The sequence below is a fragment of the Zalophus californianus genome, chromosome X, assembly GCF_009762305.2.
Source record: "Zalophus californianus isolate mZalCal1 chromosome X, mZalCal1.pri.v2, whole genome shotgun sequence".
NCBI lineage: Eukaryota > Metazoa > Chordata > Mammalia > Carnivora > Otariidae > Zalophus > Zalophus californianus.
This window is the reverse complement of record NC_045612.1, coordinates 1667211-1688547: the sequence shown is the minus strand read 5'-3', so window position 1 is coordinate 1688547 and position 21337 is coordinate 1667211. Positions and strand designations below refer to the sequence as shown.

The 21337-nt window shown below is 57.9% G+C and overlaps 2 protein-coding genes across 6 annotated transcripts in view; one reads left to right on the top strand and one right to left on the bottom strand.

Annotated features, from left to right (window-relative positions):
• HCFC1 (host cell factor C1) overlaps positions 1-16301 on the bottom strand; it is a 25370-nt gene extending 9069 nt beyond the window's left edge. For 3 of the 5 annotated variants that reach the window (XM_027608018.2, XM_027608020.2, XM_027608021.2), the window contains exons 1-16: positions 14933-16300; positions 8536-8684; positions 8197-8357; positions 7368-7576; positions 6330-6414; positions 5721-5827; positions 4386-4565; positions 3924-4283; positions 3496-3656; positions 2839-3036; positions 2234-2458; positions 2019-2123; positions 1538-1757; positions 1117-1259; positions 827-965; positions 426-646 (exon numbers count right to left, since the gene is read on the bottom strand). In XM_027608018.2, the coding sequence (XP_027463819.1) occupies positions 426-646; positions 827-965; positions 1117-1259; positions 1538-1757; positions 2019-2123; positions 2234-2458; positions 2839-3036; positions 3496-3656; positions 3924-4283; positions 4386-4565; positions 5721-5827; positions 6330-6414; positions 7368-7576; positions 8197-8357; positions 8536-8684; positions 14933-15125 (2856 nt within the window). In that variant the 5' untranslated portion in view covers positions 15126-16300. Of the gene's footprint in view, positions 1-425; positions 647-826; positions 966-1116; positions 1260-1537; positions 1758-2018; positions 2124-2233; positions 2459-2838; positions 3037-3495; positions 3657-3923; positions 4284-4385; positions 4566-5720; positions 5828-6329; positions 6415-7367; positions 7577-8196; positions 8358-8535; positions 8685-14932 lie in introns of all 5 variants that reach the window. The other 2 variants (XM_027608017.2, XM_027608019.2) reach the window with 1 other exon arrangement.
• On the top strand, positions 16115-21337 carry TMEM187 (transmembrane protein 187). Its single transcript, XM_035725726.1, is given in 6 exon segments — positions 16115-16205; positions 16667-17017; positions 20486-20616; positions 20618-20720; positions 20723-20972; positions 20974-21337. Coding segments are annotated over 6 exon segments (1290 nt in total).

The window sequence follows — 21337 nt, the reverse complement described above, 5'->3', positions numbered from 1 at the left end:
CAGCCCTTGGTCAGGGACAGAGCCCCGCTGACCCTGCACCACACAAAGACCAGCAAGAGATGCTTTGCCACTTAAACAAATTCAGCTTAAGACGTACGAAGAAAAAAAACACTATGTACGCAGCAAGAGAAATTATTGTATCCTCTACGTGGTAAGAGAAAACATCTGTCCAGAATTCAAAAACCAGAACCACCTAAGACCTAACGTCTTGACACGACAGTCGGATGGTGACTGAGAATCACAGTGGTGCAACAGGGAAGTGCCTTCCCCCACCCCCGCCCCCGGGGTCCACGCGGGTGAGGAAAAGAGGGCCTGGCGTGGGGCCCCAAGACGAAGAGCAAAAGCCTCGGGCTGTGGCTCATCCGTGCGCACATGGAGTCCGGGACATGCGCCCGCCCACCCCTGCGCTCTCCCAGCTGTCCTACCTGCATGGTAATGGTGGGGGTGGTGAGCCCGCCGGCTGCCGTCAGCGTGGTCTGTGCGGCTGACACGGTGATGGCAGTGGGGTTGATCACTTGGCTAGAGAGGGTGGCGATGGTGCCCAAGGTGGTGATGGGTGTGGCCAGGGAGGCGCTGGTACTGTGGCCCCCAGCTCCGGCAAGGCTGGTGGAAACGGTGCCTGTCACTGTGCCGAGGGTTGTGACACCTGGAGGGGAAGGGGGCAGGGGTGGGGTAAGGCCCGCGGCTGGGGCCTTCCCCCTGCTAGCAGCTTTTCCCCTGGTGGGGCCAGGACACGGGCAGACCTGGAGCACACCCCAGGGGAACAGAAGGCTGGGAGTGGGCACCTCTCCCATGGAAAGGCGGGCCCAGCATCTAAGCTACACACCTGTGGTGCCCTTCACAACCAACGTGGTGACAGCTGGCTTGACGGCAGAGACTGTGACAGGAGTGACCAGGCGGACACCCCCCATGGGCACGGTACGGAGGATGGTGCCCGGCTGTCCAGGGGCCCCCTTTAGCACCACCTGGAATGCCAGAGGAAAGCGCCCCCATATCACTCCAAGGTTGCCCAGACCCTGTGCCGCCCCCTCCCGGGCCCCTCAGGAGGACACGTGTGGCCTGCTGGGGTCCTGGGCTGGACACTGGGGGAGGAGGGGAGGGCCAGGCATGCCTCACCTGAGTCACTCCTTGCTGCCCGTGGCCAGTGGCGATTTTAGGGACAGCTGTGATGATTTTGGCAGGTGCTCCCGTTCCCGAAGTCATCACCTTGGTGGTGATAATGGTGATGGGGGACTTGATGCCAGGACTGCTGGTCACACCTGGGCAGGAGAGGGGCGGCTTGGCCTCGGGGGCTCTTCTCTGTCAGTACCCCTTGCCCATCTCCCTCGTGCCTTCCCACCCACCACCCCTTGACTCACAAACCAAGTACCAGTTACAGCTGCACCCCTGCCACCTCCCTACAAACGTGAAACAAAAGGCGAGGAGAGGAAGAGAGAGAAAAGGCAGAACAGAAGCAAGAGCACGCCACAGCCCAGCCTCTGCCCGCCTGTGTGGCCTTCGCCTCCCTCCCTGTCCGTGCCCTGGAGGCGGCCCCTACCTGTGGCGCCAGCCTGCGTGATGATGGCCGACATGGGGATGGTCTTGATAATGGTGGTCGTGCCAGGCTTGGTGGTGCTCGGGGACACGCTGCTGATGCCCAGGATGGTGGGCTTAGTCCCAGCCCCACTGGCCTGTGTGGTAGTGATGATGGTGGTGGGCTTGCCATCTGCGGAGGTCACTAGCTTCAGGATGGTCCCGGCCGGCAGGGGCCCTTTGGTCTGCAAGAGCAGAACAGGCAGAGGACAAGGTGGACTGGCGTCAGTGCCAGGATGGAAAGTCTGACACCAAGTGTGCTCTGGCCCCTCTCTACTGGTGGCCCGAACAGCTCACGGAATGTTCTGAAGACTGGGAGAGATGGGACCAAGCCACAGGACTCTCTGTGCCACACGTGCTTGAGGTCTTCTCTAGGCAGGGAGGGGAGTTCTTCCTGCGGCCCAGTGCCCCCTACTTGTGTCCGCGTCTGGGGCCCACGAGCTCACCTGGATGATCTGAGTCACTGGGCCTGTAGATGCCTGGCCCGTGACTGCCGAAGTCTGAACCGGTTTGGTCTGAACCACTGACATCACTTTGCCCAGGTTGGAAATCTAAAAAGGAGTGATACGGAAACCAATCAAGAGCACAGCTTGGGTTGGGGCTCTCCCGGCACAGGCCCAGGGCAGCTGTCACATGCAGCAGGGTGGCACCTGTCACTCACCAGAGCACTGCCTCCTGGGACAGAGATGGGGCTCTTCACCAGGGTGATGGTCTTGGTGACTCCACCCACCACGGTGGTCACCACCTGGGCTTGCTGGGCCACTGTCACAGTCCCTGACTTGTGGACTGTGATGATGGGGCGGGTGGATGTGTTGGCAGCAGAGGAGACCGACGTCCCCACCTGGGCAGCCGCAGTCTTCAGCATTCGAGTGGCTGGGTTGCTCACCTTGAAGGGGCAGAGACGGGCCAATAAGCAGGACAGAGAGTCCGAGCCCCTGCCCAGAATGTCCTGGCAGGCCCATGGCTCCCTCCCCCACCTGCATGCTCTCCTACCTCCCCCCACCAACCCACCTGCAGAACGGCTCAGCTTGGTTTACCTTTTAGTGAAGCAAGGGAGGACAATGGCAGACCGCACACCTAGCCTAAGGCTGTCCCAGCCCCCAAAGTAACCTCTTGTTCCACAGCCCACGGCAAGCAGCAATTATGGGCCAACAGCCCTGCAGCTTGGTCCAAAGCCCGGAAGGAGTGACCACTGTCATATCACACTGTCCAGAAGGCCCCTGCCCCAAGGCTGCTGGCTCTGATTCAGGCCTGAGGAGTGCTCACCATGACTGGCGAGGAGGCCACCTTTACGGTAGCCGGGAGGGTGGTGGTACCAGGCGTCACAGCCACGGTTTTGACGATGGTGGTGCCTGCTGGGACACTCAGTACCGTGGGCGCCGAGGAAGGAGGGATCTTCTGTGTGGCGGCCGCTGCGGCCGCCAGTGCGGCCATGCCGCTCATCTGTGGGCTGCTGCCAATCACCTGCGGCGGGCACAGCGAGCATGAGCCCACTGAGGCCACCCAGCTCCCCGCTCCAGACGCTTCGGCAGAGCCCAGCATTCCTCTCAGTGGCATCCCTCAGCCCCAGCCCGGCCTCCTGCCACTGGCCAGGTGCCCAACCCAGCGGCAAGCGTCTGCCAGAAGCTCTAGGTCTTTTCTGAAGACCACGGAGTCAGATAGAGCTCTCTCCTCCTGGCGCCGGGTCAAACCCCAGCTGGCTAGCTTCTCCCCTCAGGCTTCCAAACAAGAAAGTTCATGCTTAGGATGCCCTTGTGTGAGTCAGATTCAGACAGCAGGGAGGTCCTTCTGAGGCATTAGCTTATTAATTTATTATTAACTCAGTAATGACAGGCTGCCTCCTCTGTGCTTCGCAGCCGAGAAAAGCCCAAGCTGGGCGCCGTCGATCACCAGGAAGTCCCACCCTACCCGATGGCTCCTCACCGTCCCCTGGGCACTCTGCGTTGGCACAACCATTCGCACGCCTGCAGGAAGGGAGGTCACGGTGACGGGGGCTTTCCCAGCCTGGCTGGCAGGTCTCATGGTGACCAATGGGGTTCCTGTTGTTGCCTGAGGACCGGTGACTTTGAGAACAGCGGGAACACCTGGCGAGGGAAGCAGGTGGCTATCAGCGGAGCCCCAGACCTCCGTTGTGTTCAATGTGTAAATGTGAAGCGCTTCCATGACCCGCTTGTGCGTCACGTAGGGTCCTTCCAGACACCCTCAGGGACTGGCTCCGTCCCAGCACTCGGCGGCCCGAGCCGGTGCCAATGACCATCAGGCGTGCTGTCTTCAGCAGCCCTCGCTCAGGCACACCATCTCCTGGTGGACTAGCCCCTACCCTCAGGCAAAGCACCAGGCCCCCAGCTCACCTTGAGTCCTGGCTGCAGTGGGCACGGAAATCGAGCTGCCAGGCACTGTCGGCAAGACCTGGATGGTGGTGGTGGTCGGGGGTGCGGTGGCAGCCTGGGGCAGGAGCGTGATGCCTACTTGGGTCAGCGGCTGCACAGCAGGTGCGGCTGCTGCTGGGGCAGGGCTCTTGGGAGGGTTGGCAGGCACAGACGGGACTGGATTGGGTGTGGGGGAGGTGGCAGTAGCAGCCGTGGCAGGAATGTCATATTTCTGGAGCTGCAGAAGGTAACTGTCGGCTGTCGCCACTGCCCCCCAGCTCACCTCCAGGGAGTTGGTGTTGGCTCGTACCAGCTGTACCCGGGCCGGGGGCGGTGGCTTTTCTGTAAGAGAGCGCAGCTGGTGAGAAGGGAGACCAGCAGAAGGCCCCACCCTGGGCCTCAGCTGTGTTGTGGTGGCCTATGGCTCCTATCCAGCTGCCTTACCTGTCTCCAGGTACCAGAGGTCCTTGCAGCAGACCTGGTTGTTCCAGGCCTTTCGGTAGCCGTCGCGCCCACTCCATATGTATAGGCGGGTATTGATGGCTACGGCGCAGTGGCCAGCTCGGGCCCGGGGAATATTGTCCTCAAGCGTGTCCATCAGGATGGTCTCCCAGGCCATGGTATCTGGGGAGGGTGGGAGGGGGAGGTCAGCAAGGGGGCAGAGGAACCCACAACCCCCAGTGGCCCTTTGCTGTCAGGGATGGGGAATTAAAAAACAGGAAGTCATCAAAGATTATTAAACTAAGAACAAACGAACGAAAAATAACTCAGTATGGCAAAAAAACCATAAAAGATAAAATTATAAACCACAAACTACAAACTGGGAAAACTATTTGAAACGCACAGCCAAAGGTTTCAGTTCTCGCACATCAAACAACACAAGAGCCTATAGAAAGAGATGGGCACAGAGGAACGCAAGTTACGGAAAAGGCGACAGAAGGCTCTAAGGAGAAATACATACCCTCGCTCAAAGTAAGAGAAATGCAAACTGAAACCGTAAGGCGCCTGGCAGTTTGATTCTCCTGCCTGTTGCAGCCGGGGCTCCAGGTGAGCCGGGGGGGGGGGGGGGGAGAGGGGGGCTGGGGGCGGGCCCGGGGGGAGAGTCAATCACCTATCAGACCTGGTGAAGAACAGTGTACCGGCGGCACCTACATGGGTACGGCCTCCGTGCAGGACGGCTTGGCAACGGCCTTCAACAGCGAGTCTACCTTTAGGTCTTTACCCTTCAAATGCACTTGCACGTAGGCGAGGACAGTGCAAGGATACTCACGGAGCAGCGTCTGTGCAAGTTTCAACACCTTGATAGCAATTCAAAAGAATGAGGCCGCTCGCCGTGCGGGGATGGGATGGTCTCCAAGACAGAATAAACCGAAACGGCCAGGCGCGGCGCGGCGCTGCGGAGGGCAGGCTGCCGTTGTGTTTGTTTGTTTATAAAGGAACCTACAAACGATGCTGGTATATGTAGAAAAGTCCCTGCGGGGTGGATGACAAGCCCCCAACATGGCTGCCTCTGCAGAATGGGGGGCGGGAGGGAGGCTCTGCACGGTTAAGCTTTTGTACTTTCAGATGTCGGACCATGTGTAGGAAAAGAGCCTATTCAAAACATGAAAGCGAGCACCCCTCAGAGTGCTCTGACCAGTGGCTACTTCTCGTGGATTCTAGAGGCACGGGCCTTAGAAGCAGCTTCGCTCCCTGCACACCCCACACAGCTCTCGGGACTGAGGAGGGCCAGCCTCCCGCAGCCCTCCGCAGGCCACTCCGAGCCCGAGGAGGCCATACCCAGGTTGAGACAAGCCAGTGTGTTGGTACACTTCCACTCCTTCTCGTGTGTGGCCACTTTGACGTCATCCATGACGAGAGGCACCCAGCCACCAAACACGTACATTCTGGGACGAGGGAGGGAAGAGTAGGAGAGGGTTGTAGAGGAGGTGCCAAGCTAGAGGCCACCTATTCCATCCAGAAAGTTCTAAACACGCTTGGTCCTCCAGCTCTCCCCAGGAGAGTCCCCCGGGATGCATGAAAGCTCTTGATGCAGCCCTCTCCTTGGTGGCTCAGCTCTCACAAGAACTGTGTCACCTCCACCACGTGGCATTGTTACTTAGCTCGTCTAAAGCTCACCTCAGTCCCCATCGCTCTCATATGCGCTTTGGGACCTTGGCGTTGACAAAGACACCCAGCTGCTTGTGTAGAGTATCTAGAACAGTCTGCGCCCCTCTACCCCGAGGTCTGTCTTGATCTCCCGGGGTCGTAATGTAAAGACGGGGCTGCAGAAGGCCAGCCCAACCAGAAAGAGGCCTCCTCAGGCCTTAGGAATTGCAGGAACAAAACTGAGAGCCCTCTGGGGGCGGGGGTGGGCTAGGAAGAGAAAAGCCATGGCCAGCTACTCACTTGTTTCCTATGGTTGTGGCTGAGTGAAGACTTCGAGGAAGAGGTGCCACCCCGCTGAGACTGGGCTTATTCCACGTCAGGGTCTCTGTGCAGAGCAACGGAGAAGGAAGGGTTACCTACACTAAGTCAGACTCGGGCCCTCTGCCCCAGAGGCTGTTCCCCAGGTGCAGGGAAGGCTCTGGAAAGTGGGTGCCCACCAAGTGCAAGAATTCCATGCCTGGCCTCCCTACAGCCCAAAGAGGCCCTCTGGTCACCAGGTTCCAGCATTTACCAAGCTCGGTTCACAATCCTGGCAAGTACATCTCGTCCGACACTTACTGAGCACCTGCTGTGAGCCAGCACTGCTCTCGGGGGTTCGGGCTGGAGTGGAAAGCGCATCCTCAAAAGGCACTGCACTCCACGAAACGCGTCCACCCCCATGCTGCCTCTACGGTCTATGGACCGAGCGTCGGCAAGCGCTGTGCTGCTAGGAATTTCGCTCACAGTAAACGGTTTCCTTTGAGTGCCAACACTGATCTACAGTTCAACGTATCCCTGCAGACACATCTCCCCGCAGCCTTCCTTCAGGCCAAAAACCTGACCTTTTTTCAACCACTCCTGATATCCACCCTGGTTACGAGCCCAAGTAGTCCCCGGAGGTCTCACGGGTCTCTCAACATCCCGTTTCACTGTGAGAGACCAAGGTGCGTCACTCCTATTACAGTCTCATCACTGACGAATTGACGGGGACGAATGCTACCTCATCTGGCCAATTCCATCCTAGAAAGGCCTTCACCCCCTTCCTTTTACCCTCCTCTGAGAGAGCAGACCAACTGAGCCAACTGAGCCTTGCTCTTTCTTAAAAGCAATGCCACAAGCCCGGGGCCAAGAAGAGCACAGCCACCAACAGGCTCCTGCTCCCACCCCGCCACAACGAGGAGGAGCTAAGCGGCACGCTCACTCCATCTCGCTGCGAGCCCCATCTCCCCACCCCATGCCGGCCGCCCCACAGACTAGCCTGGCTCCAAGGCTACCGGAGTAGCAGCACCCACGTCTTACCAATGTCCAGGGTCCAGAGGTCCCCCAGTCTGCAGCCACTCATCCCTCCATAGATCACCAGCTTGGACTTCTTATTGTCTTTCTCAGTGTAGACCACAGCAGTATGTGACTCCCGGGGCGGAGGCAGGACGCCGTAAGTGATGGGGATGTCCCAGGCCACCACTCCGGAGCCTGGCCGCAATTCCAGGATATATAAGTCATTCAGATACCTAGAGGAAAAAGGTCAGTTATGGCAAGCCCTGACTCCATGCGCCAGAGGCCTCACCAGCTCCCAGGGGTGAACAGCAGACTCCTTCGGAGACAAAGGGGGCTAAGTCACACGAACCCCAAGTTCTTCTACCCTGAGAAGGGGCTGCCAGAAGCTCCCAAGGATGAGTGTGAGTCCAAGAGGAGCAGTGGGATGGGGTGCGCTGAGCCGCCTCGCACACAAAACTGGGCACCGTGCTAGGGCCTCCTAGGGCAAAAGGGGGTGCCAGTCTGGGACTACCTTCAGACTTCAGAAAGGTACTTGGCCCCCGGCCTTGGAAAATACCATCATTAAGACTGCAGGCAGCAAAGGCTAGGAAGGAAAGCGCCAGCTCTAACTTGGTCTGAGGAGCAGGGACCAGCTGAAGGCAAGGTGGGTTGTGACCTCCTGGCCCAGCCCTCCTGCCGAGGAGGGAGCCACCTCCTCTGAGTTAGAGACCTCAGAGCCAGAAAGCTCCCTATAGGGTATCTAGCGTCACCCTCTCATTTTACAGAAGAAACGGACTTGGCACGGGGGAGTTGGCTGGTATGTGGCGAAGCACACCCACTCTCATGATTCCACATGAAAGGGACAAAGCCTCACCTCGGAATGTTGTTCTTGGGGTCCTCACTATCGTTGGCCAGACCTCCAAACAGGTAGCACTTGTTGCCCACAAGGGAGAAGCTGTGCCCAAGCCGAGGACATGGAGGGGGTCCGTTTTTGGGCGTCTTTGCTTTGAGTCTCTTCCATTCCCACCGGCTTGCCTGCAAAATCAAGACTCAGGGATTGAATCAGGGATGAGCTGGTCACCATCAGGGCCTGGGCCATTTGTCGGGGAGGGAGGAGCCGGGGGGGGGGGGTAGGTAGGCACCTGAATGGAGTAGGAAGGTCCTGCAGCCTCCCCTCCCACCCAAACATTGGGAGCGCACTGTGGGCCATTACCTGAAGCTCATAGAGGTCATTGCTGTATTTCCCATACTCCACCATCCCACCAAACACCAGCAGGCGAGTCCCATCACACACGAAGCCATAGGCTGCACACCCGGGGGGAATGTCCCCTCTCACGGCTGGGATGAACCACTGGTTAGTCGCTGGGGAATGAAAGGAAGCAGAAGTCAGAACACCTCAGGAAGTCTTAAGAACCAGAGCCCCCACTCCTCTTACTCCCCAAATCCAGCAGCCTGCAAAACGTGGTCTGAGAAAGGAGGGGCCAGCCCTCCATCCAAGCCATCTTCTAAGCCCCATGACCTCAGAGGCCACCTCAAAACAGCCTGCAATCACCCAGCTTCTCATCAAGGTCGTCTTAATAAGCAGGAAGTCACTAACCAAGATAATTCATTAGCTTCTGGGAATGTGGCCACTGACTTCCTTCCCCTACCGCTCAGTGGGTCCAATATTGGAAAGAAATGTCTGACACCCGAAATACCCTCTCAGTGGCCCTGTGCACCTCTTCCTGGGGGCGCAGGGCTACACTCTAAGTGGCTCAAAGAGTGACTGTGGCCAGCTGAGGGAGGCCAATCAAGGCAGCCCAGCCTGCTGGCTGAGGAGAGCCAGCGGGGGAAAGAATCAATCTCTGCTGGTGTCTCCTAGGTGATGGTCCACACCACCCACCTTTCCCCTCATGTCACACCCATGCTGATCTAGAACATTCCTGAAAGCCAGAAGTGGTGGCTGCAAAAGCTTCCCCCAAATCCATCACCTCTAAGTGGGGGTGGGGTGAGGAGGCCACCACCAAAGAAGACGGTGAATGAGAAGCCCTCCCTTGCTCCACCCAGCACCCCGCTCCTCCCCGCACTTCAGGCTTGCATCCTGGGTTCAGCTCCCCGTACACCTGCCATGCCAGGGCCTCCCAAAGAAGTGAGAGGGCGCACATTCTCCTCTTTTGAGGGATCCTTTTCATTACACATTATTTAAAGGACTATCCCTGGGGCACCTGGGTGGCTCAGTCATTAGGCATCTGCCTTCAGCTCAGGTCATGATCCCAGGGTCCTGGGATCGAGCCCCGCATCGGGCTCCCCGCTCAGCAGGGAGCCTGCTTCTCCCTCTCCCACTCCCCCTGCTTGTGTTCCCTCTCTTGCTGTCTCTCTCTCTCTCTGTCAAATAAATAAAATCTTTAGAAATAAATAAATAAAGGACTGTCCCCAAACAACATGCTACACTCCCTCCAAAAACCTCAAACCGGGCACCAGATGCAGATCTGATTCCACACGCCTAAAACTGCTTTTGGTCAAATGTGAGTGACTTGAGACTGAAGCACCCGGTGGGTGGACAAGGTACCGGAGCATGAGCAGCCCTGGAGTCTGAATGGGGGTTAGGATCATCCCACAGGGAGGGCCTTGGGAGGCCCCAGCTGCTCAACTGCTTCTCAGCCTTTCTGTATAGGCATGTACTTAACTTGGTCCTTGATACATCTCTTCTGCACACTAGGTAACAAGTCCTACATACACGTCAGCCAAAAGGCCCGCCCTCACCTAAAAGCACACTGTACCTCCTGAGAGTACAGCCTTTCCTGGGGTAAAAGTGCCCCGCCGCTCACTGCTACCCAACTCTACAAGTTGGTTTGGAACAGGCTGTTGATCCTCCCCCGCGCCACCTACCCCTCCTCCATGGTTCAGTGGCGTCACCGGGACTCCAGGATGAACAGCAGCACCCCCGCCCCCCCTGCCGTCTGCCACTTTCCTGGTAGAGGTGCAGCACTGTAGTGCCTGCGGCATGCGCGTGCGCCCAGACCCTGGGCCCCAGCTCACGGCCTCACTGTCATCCCCACTGCGAAAAACAAACCAAGAACGGCAGCAGCTTTCTCCACCGAGGCAAACCACCATGCACACACTAGAAGAGACGGAATTCCATCCAAGTTACTGAGATAAAAGCTAAAAGAAGCCTTGGAGACTGCCTCGGCCAAACCCCCTCAGTTGATAAAGGAACAGAGCCCGGGAGGGGAAGTGTCTTACTTACCTGAGGTCACAGAGCAAAACAGACACAGACAAGAACCTCGTCACCAACTTACGCTTGATCTTAGCCAAAAGGTCAAGAAGCAATACCTCGTCACCAACTTAAAAGTAATCACTAGGTACCCACCCAAGGGCTCCACGTACAGGGAGCTGTCGGCCGCCCTCACTCGCCTGAGCACCCTCCCAGGTGCTGCACAGAGCTATGGAGCCATTACGGGGCCAGTGTTCAGGGCTGTGACAAAGCTACATGGCAAACAGGGTCAACCCACAGCTTTCCCATCGCGCTCTAATCACGGGCCCAGCTGGCCCGGCTAGAAGTGACGTCCCAAGAGCTCACGATCGCCAGCTCATTTAAGAAGAGCTGATCTAGGGGCGCCTGGGTGGCTCAGTCGTTAAGCGTCTGCCTTCAGCTCAGGTCGCGATCCCAGCATCCTGGGCTCGAGCCCCGCATCAGACTCCCTGCTCAGCGGGAAGCCTGCTTCTCCCTCTCCCACTCCCCCTGCTTGTGTTCCCTCTCTTGCTGTGTCTCTGTCAAATAAATAAATGAAGTCTTTAAAAAAAAAAAAAAAAAAGAGCTGACCTTGTTCTAGAACACTCAGGGCAAGGACCCTCCACACCGCTGTCAAGAGCAGTCTGTCAGGCAGCACCCGTTTCTGGTATGAGGCCACAGCCCCAGTTCTGCCCGTGAGATGGCACAGCCGCCGTCTCGAACACACCAGCTGCTCTCAGTTGCCCCGTAATCATATTATCTCTAGCTCATCGAGCGGGGCATCTTGTAACCCAACCTCTGGGTCCCACATTCTCCATTCGCTCTGGCTTGTCAGTGCGCTCAGCCGGGAAGGGGTTTGAGGAGAGGAGGCCACCTGCACACAGGACCCTTCGTGGGATGACCAGAAACATGACTCCATCTTCTCTCTCCTCGGCAAGCCTGAAACCGCAGCTTTGGGGTTTTGTCAGCTGCCCCACCCCTTTCCTCACTAGCCACCTCCATCTGTAGTCGCTCCTGTCAACCTCTACACATCACCCCCTAGAGACTGTACCACACAGCTGGGGAGACAGTCCACCGGTGGCCTTTTTGTTCGCTCTGTCACGCCAGGGCGCTTCCTGCGTGGCGGACGCAAGGCCAAGCGCAGGGAGGCACAGACAAGCCCACTCTCACCCGCAAGCTCCCAATCTAGCAGGAAGGCTGCCGTGCCCTCCACTCACGATGGGAGGAGCGGCCTGGGACACGTCTGCAGCACACCTGAGCTTGGGAGCACAGAACAGGGCAATGTGGCAGAGGGGACTTCTCAGAAAAGGTGAATTTGGAGCCAGGCCTTGAAGGGTGAACAGGATTTCCTGACAAATGAAACTAACAGGCCCAATCAGGAAGTGACTGCAAGAGCCCAGTTAGAAGAGAGGAGGTCTCAGAACGGAGGGGGGAGCATATTTGAGAAGAGCCTAACTTAGCGGCCAATTAGCTACAGGGACAGAGGCACAGGAAAGTGTTTCCAAGGCGGTGGCCTGTGCCTGTTAACTGAAGGAAGAAACAGCCCAACTGTCTCCATGAAGATCTATACTCCAAGCGCTCCCGCGTGACCCTACCACCAGCTGGCAGGGTGACCCTAGACCTGTCACTTCCCCTCTCGGACCCCAATTTCCTCATGTGCAAAAACAAGGAAGTTCCACTAGATGTTTTCCAAGGCTGTTAACAGTCACTAGACGTTAAAGAACCACTGAGGCAGACCAGCCTTGGGCAACTGGTTTGGTGACCAGCCACACCCTCCCTTCGCCAGGGCACACCCCACCGTCAGCACCAGGTCCTCTCCATAATCCGCTTTGCTACGCTGAGATAAAATTTCCTAAGGCCAAGGACAGTAGCTACCTCAAGACCTCCCAAAGGCCAGTCAAGTGTCCCACAGCTGCTGTGATAGCTGTCGCCAAAGAGGAAGGACACACACCCTTCAAATGTCACCCCCAGATCACTGAGCTAACCAAGACAGCGAAGTGCTCACACACGCCCTGAACGCGCCCCCTGGAGCCGTTTATCTTAGCAACAGGGAATGCTTCCAGCCAGATCAGCTCTCTCTCCACAAGGTCTCTCATCCCACAAAAGGAAAAGTGCAAGAGAAGAGGCATAAGGAGGATATGCTCTGACCTGATTCAAAACAAAACAACGGCAAGCAGAAGGGCAGCTGTCGAGGCAACAGCTAAGGCTCCCAGGCCCCTGCGTCCGTGCCCCCACTGGTGGAAGAGGGGCATCTCTCCCGAGGAGAACGCAAGAACCTTGCAGCTACAAGAACCACAAGCAGACACCAAACGCTGGACAAATTCCTGCTCCGTTCAAATAATGAGCAAACCCTCAGAGGAACGGGGAGTTGGGTCTGCTAGTGGCTCTCCTGAGAAGTTGCCTGAGGAGTTGATTAGCGCAGTTTCCAAACTGCTAACCTGGAGGAATCCAGGGCTGCAGCCCTTTGGGGAACGCTGGCTAGCCTCTACTACATGACATTACCCTTGCAGATGTGGAATGAATTAATGTCAAAGTGGCCAATTCATTTTAATAAACTAATGAATATGCAGAAGCCCCTGGAAGCAGTGGACTTTAGAGCTGATGGTAATTAGGCCCCTGCCCTACTTTCTAAAATTGTATTTCCCTGTTAAGGAGCCTGCTCCAGGCCTTATGAGAATCAAGTCAGTCCAAAGAGTTTAGAGGATTCTGCTCAGGGCAGTGGCCTCTCTGAAAGAGCCCTGCCCCTCGGCCTTGCCTTACTGAGCGAACTGCCGCCGCCGCCGCAGCTGTCTGAGCTGGCACTGGGCACCACCAACCAGCCCAACCTCGCTGGGGGCAACAGGTGCTGAGACCCGGAACGCAAAGGGTCACCTGCAACCCACCAGCCTTTGAAAGTCAACTTAGTAGGGGCAACAACCTACAGGGAGCAGAGAAAGCTGCACACTCTGCCTCAGGGGAGGGAGAGGAGGGCACCCAACCCTCACCACGCTAACCACTTCTCCCTTGGGCGCCAGCTCCCCACCCCAGAGCAACCTCAAAGCTGGGAGGACGTGCCCAGATTCAAGGACCTGGTACTGCCAGAGCCCTGGGAAAGAATGGACCTGGAGCGAATGGACTCTGCTATAGATGCGATGCCGGAGAAAGAACTGGAAAACAGCTCCCAGCCACCACCAAGCTGAACGCATTCCCCTGCTGCAAGAGGGGGACTCCCTAAAAGACCACTGACAGGTGTGTGGGTGTGTGTGCGTGCGCGCTCGCAGCCAGCTTGTGCTTTTCCCCCAGAAGAGTGCACGCGGGCCCGCTGGCCTCAGGGAGAATGCCTAGCCCCTCCTTCTGAGCAAGGCGAGGTGCTGTGTGCCATGGTCCCTTCAACAGGCAGCAACACAGTGTGCAAAGCAGGCCAAAGAGGCCACTATGGGCAAGAGGCCACAGGAGGATGCGGCCCAGTCCCAGAGCTAGCAAGGACGCTAGGCAAGGGGCACGCACAGCAGCTTTCTGTGTCCGGAGGAATCATACTCCTCCCAATCAACGACACCCTGGGTTTGGGGGAGGTATGAAAATGGGCAAGGTAACGTCAACCTCACAGAAGGAGGAGAGGTAAGGACCCACCTAGCCCACTACGGATCTCACTGGATTTCACCTCCTACACTGGAGGGCCCTAGATCAAGAAAAGCAGCAACCTGAAGAGAAAAACACTACAGAAGTAAACGGCGAAAGGGGGAGACAGCAATGCCGCCCTATCTGTGAGTGCCCAAGGCTCCTGCACAACCTCCGAGACGGTTACCCAGCAGGGCACACAACCCCTCCCCCCCCCCGTCGGGATTAGGGTGCTCAACTCTGCCCCTAATCCGTAATCTAGAAGCCTGTCATTTCTCCCGAATAAGCATCAAAGATGAAGAAGAGCTGAGCAGGCGCAGGAGGAGGGAGGAAGGGGGTGGGACTCTGCCTGCGCCAAAGGGACGCATCCGCCAGCCCGCCCGCCCGGCGGGGTAACGGTGTGTGTCTCAAGTCAACGCCGGCGACGCCCCCGCCCCCTCACCAACCGGACTGGAGAATTCCTCTCGGATAATGAAAAGCACTCCTCAAATACAGGAGCCGAGGGGGAGGGGCAGTGGAAGAACGGGGAGAGAGGAGGAAAAAGAAGAGAAGCCGGGCTGAGCAAAGGGTCGCGGAACAGAGAAGAGAGCTGATCAGTGCGGAGGGAGAGGGAGGAAAGGGAGGGAGAGAAGGAAGGAGGGGAGGGAAAGAGAAAGAAGGGGAGGGAGGGGGGAGAGGAGGGAGGGGAGGAGGGAGAGGGGGGAAGGAGGAGGAGAGGGAGGGAGGGAGGGAAGGAGAGGGAGAGGGAGGAGATGGAGGGAGGGAGGGAAAGATCCCAGGACCCAGCGGGCTTTGCACTCACCCGTGTTGTACACGTGCAGTTCGTCCACTATCCCCTCGTTCCCGCCGCCAAACACCACGATGAGTTCCTTGATGGCCACGGCTCGGTGGCCGTGGCGGGGCCGGGGCACTGGACCCGACCAGCCCACCACTCGCTTCCAGCGGGGCTGCAGGAGAACCGCTGGCGAGTTGGCGGGCGACACGGCCGAAGCCATAGTTCCGGGAAAGGCCGCAGCGGGAAAAAGTCACCAAGCGGGAAGGGAACCCCCCAATTCCTCTCTCACACACCCCCTTTCGTCTAAGGTAGCTCTCAACGGAGAAGCGGTTCCTCACACAGCGGTGGACGGCTCCATGGAGGCCGCCATCTTAACTACCCTCCTTCCCTTCGGCTCTTCCCCTTCTTCTAGCTCACCGCGTCTCTTCAAGAGCCTCCCGAAACTTTCGAGCGCCTAGCCCCGAGAAGCTGGAGGCCGCCAAGTCCCGCCGCCCTGACTACTCGCTCGGGCGCTCCCGCTTACAAGCTCGGGCGGGAGGCCCTGGGAGCCGCCATCTTGAGCCGCCTCTCTCTCCTCCCTTCCTCAGTCGTAGCCCTCCCCCGCCGGAAATGGCGGAGCCCCGGCCCGGTTCCCACACCCCCCAAGTCCCCTGCACTGGCCGGCTTCCGGGGCGGGTGGAAAGGAGCCACAAGCACCGCGGTTGTCCCAGCCCCGCCGGCGCTCACACCACAATTGTGGGAGCCGCCATCTTGAGACCGTCCCGCTTCCCCGCCCAGCGCTTAGTGCAGCCTCCGCTCCCGAAACAGCCTCGACACTCGTAAGGGACAGAGGCGCGCCGGAGGCCAATGGAACGAACTTGAATGCTCGGAGACTCGCGCCGTACAGCTCGTGAGGTCTCGAACCTCTCCCTCGAGTCCGCCTCTGCTGCTCAGGCTGCGCCTGCCGCCCTGGGAGCCGCCATCTTGAGACTAACTCCCCCTTCCCCCCTATTCTCTTCCTCCTGGGTCAGTTCTTCCACTGCAAACCAAACGCAAGGCAGCGTCCGATCCTCGCTTCCCTCCTTATGACTCCTTCCCACAGGAGCCGCTCCAAAGAGCCAGAGTTAGGCCCCGAAGTGGCAACTGTACGGCAGGAGGAGCGGTAACGGCAGGGCGCTCATGCCTCCTCCCTGGGAGCCGCCATCTTGTGTGAAGAAGTAACAACTAAACATGGCGGCAGCGGCGGTCGGGCGAGGGGGCGGAGTCGGGCGACGTCACTGTCTCTTCCCCCCACCACCACCCCCGCCCTCGCAGGGCCGCTGTGAGCCGAGGCCTCTTAAAGGACCCCCGCGCTGCCTCGCGGCGAGGGCCCAGGTCCGCCGCGCGCTAAGCTTGGGCTCAGGCCGCTCTCGGGTCAGGCGCAGGCGCGCCCAGCCCCGCGGCCCAACCCCCCCCCCCCCCCACTGCGCCCTCACGCCTCCGCCCTGGGAGCCGCCATCTTGCCACTTCCCCTCGCCCGGCCGTCCACGGGCGTCAATAGCGACTTTCAGCACAAAACAAAGATGGCGGTTGAGGCATCTGGTGAATGCCCGGATGAGAATACCTCAAACGAGCTTGTCCCCGCCCCCTTGGGAACAGTACCCCAGGTCGCTGAAGGAACACACGCCCGAGGAGTTGCATTTAACTAGCAGTGGGGACAAGGCATAGACTGCTGAGGGAGGCTGAAGGGAGACATCAGAATTGCGCCTCGAGAGCGGACATATTCCCAATCCCCACACCCAGCGACCGCGGGAGAAACGGCGCGAGACGCGCCGGGGCTGGGGGGGGGGGGGAGTCGGAGGCGGGGCGAGTGGGCGGTGACGTGCCGGCTCCCAGGCTCGCCGGCTCCGCCCCCGGGAGCCGGCGCCACCGCCGGCGCTCCAACTAAAGGAGCCGGGCCGGGCGCCCGGGACCGCTTCCCGTCTCCCGCTCTGCCGGCCGCAGGGCGGGCAGCCAGGCCGGCGGTCTCCGAGCCGGGCGGGAGGGCGCGGGAGAGCTCCGCGTCGCCCCGCGTCACCTCGCGTCACCCCGCCCCGCCTGCTTCCCAGAGACCCGCGCCCCGCCCCTACGCGCAGGCGCAGAGCCGCTTTTCGGGTCCGCCCTTCTCCGAGATTTGAATTTCCCCCAGCAAATATAGAGAGGGAAGTACCCGGATGGTGATCACTGGCGTTTTCGCGCCAATACTGTAAGATCTCGCCGCAACCTTGAGAGGGGGGGTACTGGCATCAGCTCCATGTGCCAAATCTTGCAAGAGGCCGTCCGGGCACTGCACCGTCGTCTGCACTGTCAGACTCAGGCTGTAGTGCAGGGGTCCTGCGCAGGTGTCTGGGAGCTTGGAGCCACAACAGATAGTTTTCCCACTTTCTCTCAGCTTTATCTTTATTTTCACCAACTGATAGTCGAAATTTGGCCTTTCCTGCAATTACGAATGTAGGCTACAGAGCACAGAGTGTTAGCCTGGTGACTTTGTCACCAATGGAAGTTACAGATCATTTCAGATAATTTAGCTTTTGTTGTAGTTATCCTGAAATTAACTAAAATACAAGACTTACCAGCAGGCAGAATAAGGACTTTGAAATTATTGTAGCTGCAATCTGCCCGTAGATTCTGTAATTTCATTTACTGGTAAAGTAGCACATATATTACCGAATCACACATTTCCGAAACTATTTCCATACCATGTTTAAACATATTAAATTTATGTTGTTACTCTGTTTTTATGCATTTGGAAGCGTTTCTTTGAGAAAGGCCAAAGAGACCTGTGACAGCCAAAGGACAAGAGTCCTCCCCTGTAAATGACAGTGCCACCAACTGCCCTAAATGACCTTGGGCATTCACCTCATGTCTGTGGCCCCAAGTCCCTCCCCTGTAAAATAAGGAAGGTGAGCTGCTGGTTTCCAAGGGCCGTGCCTGAATTCAGCAATTCTCTCCCTAGAGTTCAGGAATCACTGGAGTTGCTCCAGGCTTCTTGGGTATCCAGGTGGCCCAGATTGGCCTCACCTGCTGGGGGTGTCGCATGTTACAGCCCTGAGGCTGGCATCCCCTCATCTGCAGAAAGGCACTGTGATTGCTGACGGTGCCTCCTGCTTAAATGCATATAGCCCCAGGAAGCAGGAGAGTCTAAGGAACATGTGTTAACACCTTAGCCAGGATATTGTCATCCTTTGGAGGACTTCCCCCAAAAGACCCCAGAACTGCAGGCCAATGCTGTTGAGCCTCTGGCCTTCGTGTGCCAGATGCTGGGGGAATCTGTGTCGTGTAGCAAGGGTCATGACAGTTCAGGTGTGCGGAGGAGGTTGGCTATAAAGTACCCAGCCTGGTCTTCTTGGTGGATTCAGGAAGGTGGTTTAATGACATGTCACTTTGAGCTTGCATAAGGGCTCAGATGGACTCTGCCCAGCAGCCAGAGAGAAGAGTCATTTTCCACGCCCTTCCCGGACCTCCTTCTCTAATAAGTTGACAGTATTTGACTCCTGTCCCCGGCTCTCATCCATGCTTGCGGGCAGACAGGAGGTCCCAAAGGCCTGGCACTTCATGCCACAGAGCCAGGCCCCAGAGAAGTGTAGGTGAAGTGTCCCAGCTGGAGTCAGGAGCTGAATGGGGAGGCCGAGTTGAAAGTGTTAGCAGACCTGAGGCAGGAGGGAATGAGGACAGCAGGATCTCATTCTAGCTGAAGGACAGACTGGGCCTGGGAGCTTTCAGGGCTCCATGGGGATGGCACTTTGACGTGTGGCCTGGAGATTGGGACGTGATCATGCATGGCGTGGAGAGCCAGCCACTGAACGGTGTTAACTGGGGACTGGCACCATCCAGCCCAGCGGTACTTGAGGAAGATGTTGGGGGCTGTTGTGCGCAGACCACGTTAGCAGCGGCCAGCCTGGAAATGGGAACCCCAGGGCCGGGGGGGGGGGACAGTCCCCCCCACCCCCGCCAACCTGGACCTGGAAGCTCGTTAGAGAAGGGCTTGGGGGAGGCATGTGACACAGCCACAAGCTGAGAAGGAGGCTTATAGTCAATGAGGAGATGCAGAGTCAGGGTGAGTGCTTTAGTTCACTGGTGGAAATGCTGGGCCTTATGGTCCTCCTGAACTATGGGCCCCCAAGGCAGGGTGGGAACAAGAAAGCTCAGTGGGAGGCTCAGCAGCTCCCTCCCCAGAGAGTATAGGTGGATGCCCAGGGCCCAGGTGAGAAGTGAAATGGTAATGTGCCAGTGGAAGCATGAAGAAGAAGAGAAGAGGTGCTGGCTTGGTGCTCGAACTGAATTGAATTGGAATTGAGCAGGGACTCACTGAGCAAGAAGGAGAGCAGAGAGTCACACCCCACCCTGCCCTTTCCAGGCCTAAATGGCCGGAGGGGGTATGGGCATTGTAATGCCTCAGAAGTAAACACTGTGCGGTGGTCCTCATGTATAAGAGCTGACTTAATCCTCACGATGACTCTTCCGCTGGGAGGCCCTGGCAGCATCTCACGGGACGGGTATGCAAACTGAGGCCCAGATCGGTTCAGGGCTGAGGTCACACAACTAGAAGGTGGGGGGAGCCGGAGTTTGAACACAGACAGTCCCTCTCAACCCCACCTGCCGCCCTCTTGGCTTTTGAGTCATTTTCATTTTCAGAGCACTGAACCTTTTCTCTCTACGATGGAAATACCTTTCTCGGCTACTAGGCCAACTCACACCACAGCTGGTCCCAAAGCAGTTGACAGTCAGTGATAAGTGCACATGGTTTTCCCATGGTCTAAGTCTGTGACTGCAGGAAATGGAAAGAAGGCAACTTGGGACAGTGTGGCCACTTCAGGGGAGGGCAGAGGGGAGAGGCTTGTCCTCCCCCCCCCCCCCCCGCCACCGTCGTCCTCCCCCACCTTTCCCTCCTTTCCTCCCCCCCTCCCCTCCTTCTCCTCTGGCACTGTCCCATCCCTTGCCTTGGATTCCAGAACTCACCATAGCTAACAGTCTCTAGATATTGGTTCTCGGGATATTTGGTTAAAAGGGCTTGGGGCTGACTGGAAATGTCAACATTTATGATACTGAGGTGGGAAAGCCCATTCTGAATTGTAACAAGAGACCTTAGAAAGGTCTAAGTCTCTAAATGCAGTGGCGCTAAGGGAACTAGGGCAACGAGCAGGATTTTTCTAGCACACAGATGAAAGAAGAACCGCATGGGGGTCAGGAGAGAAGGGCACGAAACCCCTAGGGGAGAGAACATTCTAGAGGCTTCCAGAAGCCACGAGTAAGAAGGTGAACACACTGTGGGTATTGCTTTACTTTTATTTCTATTTTCTTCTGATGAAAACTGTTGGTGGATCCTAAGGCAGAGAGTTGGGAAGATGGAGGCTCTCTTTTGGATAGTTTTCTTTCTAACCACACTCTTTTCATAACCACAGAGGAAAAAGGCAGAACGCTCTTCCACTCCTGCCAGCCAGTCGGCAGGACTGCTACCTCTCTCTGGCCTGCGTCCACCGCTCTGGGGCAAGGTCGCGGCATCTGCATCAGAAATCATGGGGACTTCTTCCTGCTGAAGAAGCTGGCTCAGCCGGGAGGCCAAGGCGTGTTTTGCAAAAGCAGTTTATCTGAATTCTGAACTGACAGTGGAGGCTGCCCCAAATCCTACCCGGGGGCTCCATGTGAAGCCCGAGTCCAGACAGGCCCTCTTCCACGGGGCTGTGGCCAGCTGCTTCTGCGCGGCCACCGTCTACACGGGGGGTGTTCGGTGGCATCTTCGTCCAAGTGGGCTCTGAACGCTGTGCCGAGGCCCGCGTAGCCAGCGTCCCCGTCTTCCTGGCCACGCCCTTCAACTCATTAAGTTGGCCTACGTCCTCCTAGGGGTGTACTGGCTACAGAGAAATGCCAGGGCCCCAGGGCGCCCCACGGAGACGCAGGGAGCTCATTACCTGAAGGATGTCTTCGCTGGCATGGCCCTGGCCTATGGCCTGGTTTGGTGGCTGCGGATCGCGACGCAGTTGCGCCCCGCTGCCCTGCTTGACCAGTGGCTCACCTTGTCCATCTTTGCGTGGCTGGTGGCCTGGTGCCTCTCCCTAGACAGGGGTTGGGAGGTTGTTCCTTGCCATCAAGTGTCTCTCCTTGGGCAGTTACGGCCTCACCCTGCTGCACCCCTGTGGGTTTGAGATCGCGCTGGGCACCCACATCGCAGCTGCCATGGGCCAGGCCCTGCGTGCCCACAGGCGCTACGGCACTGCCTCCTCGGGAATCTCCTTGGCTCTGGGCACGCTCTCCTGCTTGGGCTTTGTGGTCCTCAAGCTGTGTGACCATCAGCTCGCGCGGTGGCATCTCTTCCAGTGGCTCATGGGCCACTTCTGGTCCAAAGCCTGTGATGTGCTCCAGTTCCACTTTGCATTCTTGTTTCCGACAAATTTGAACACTTGCCAAAGCCCTCCTCCTGAGGGGAAAGTACATTAA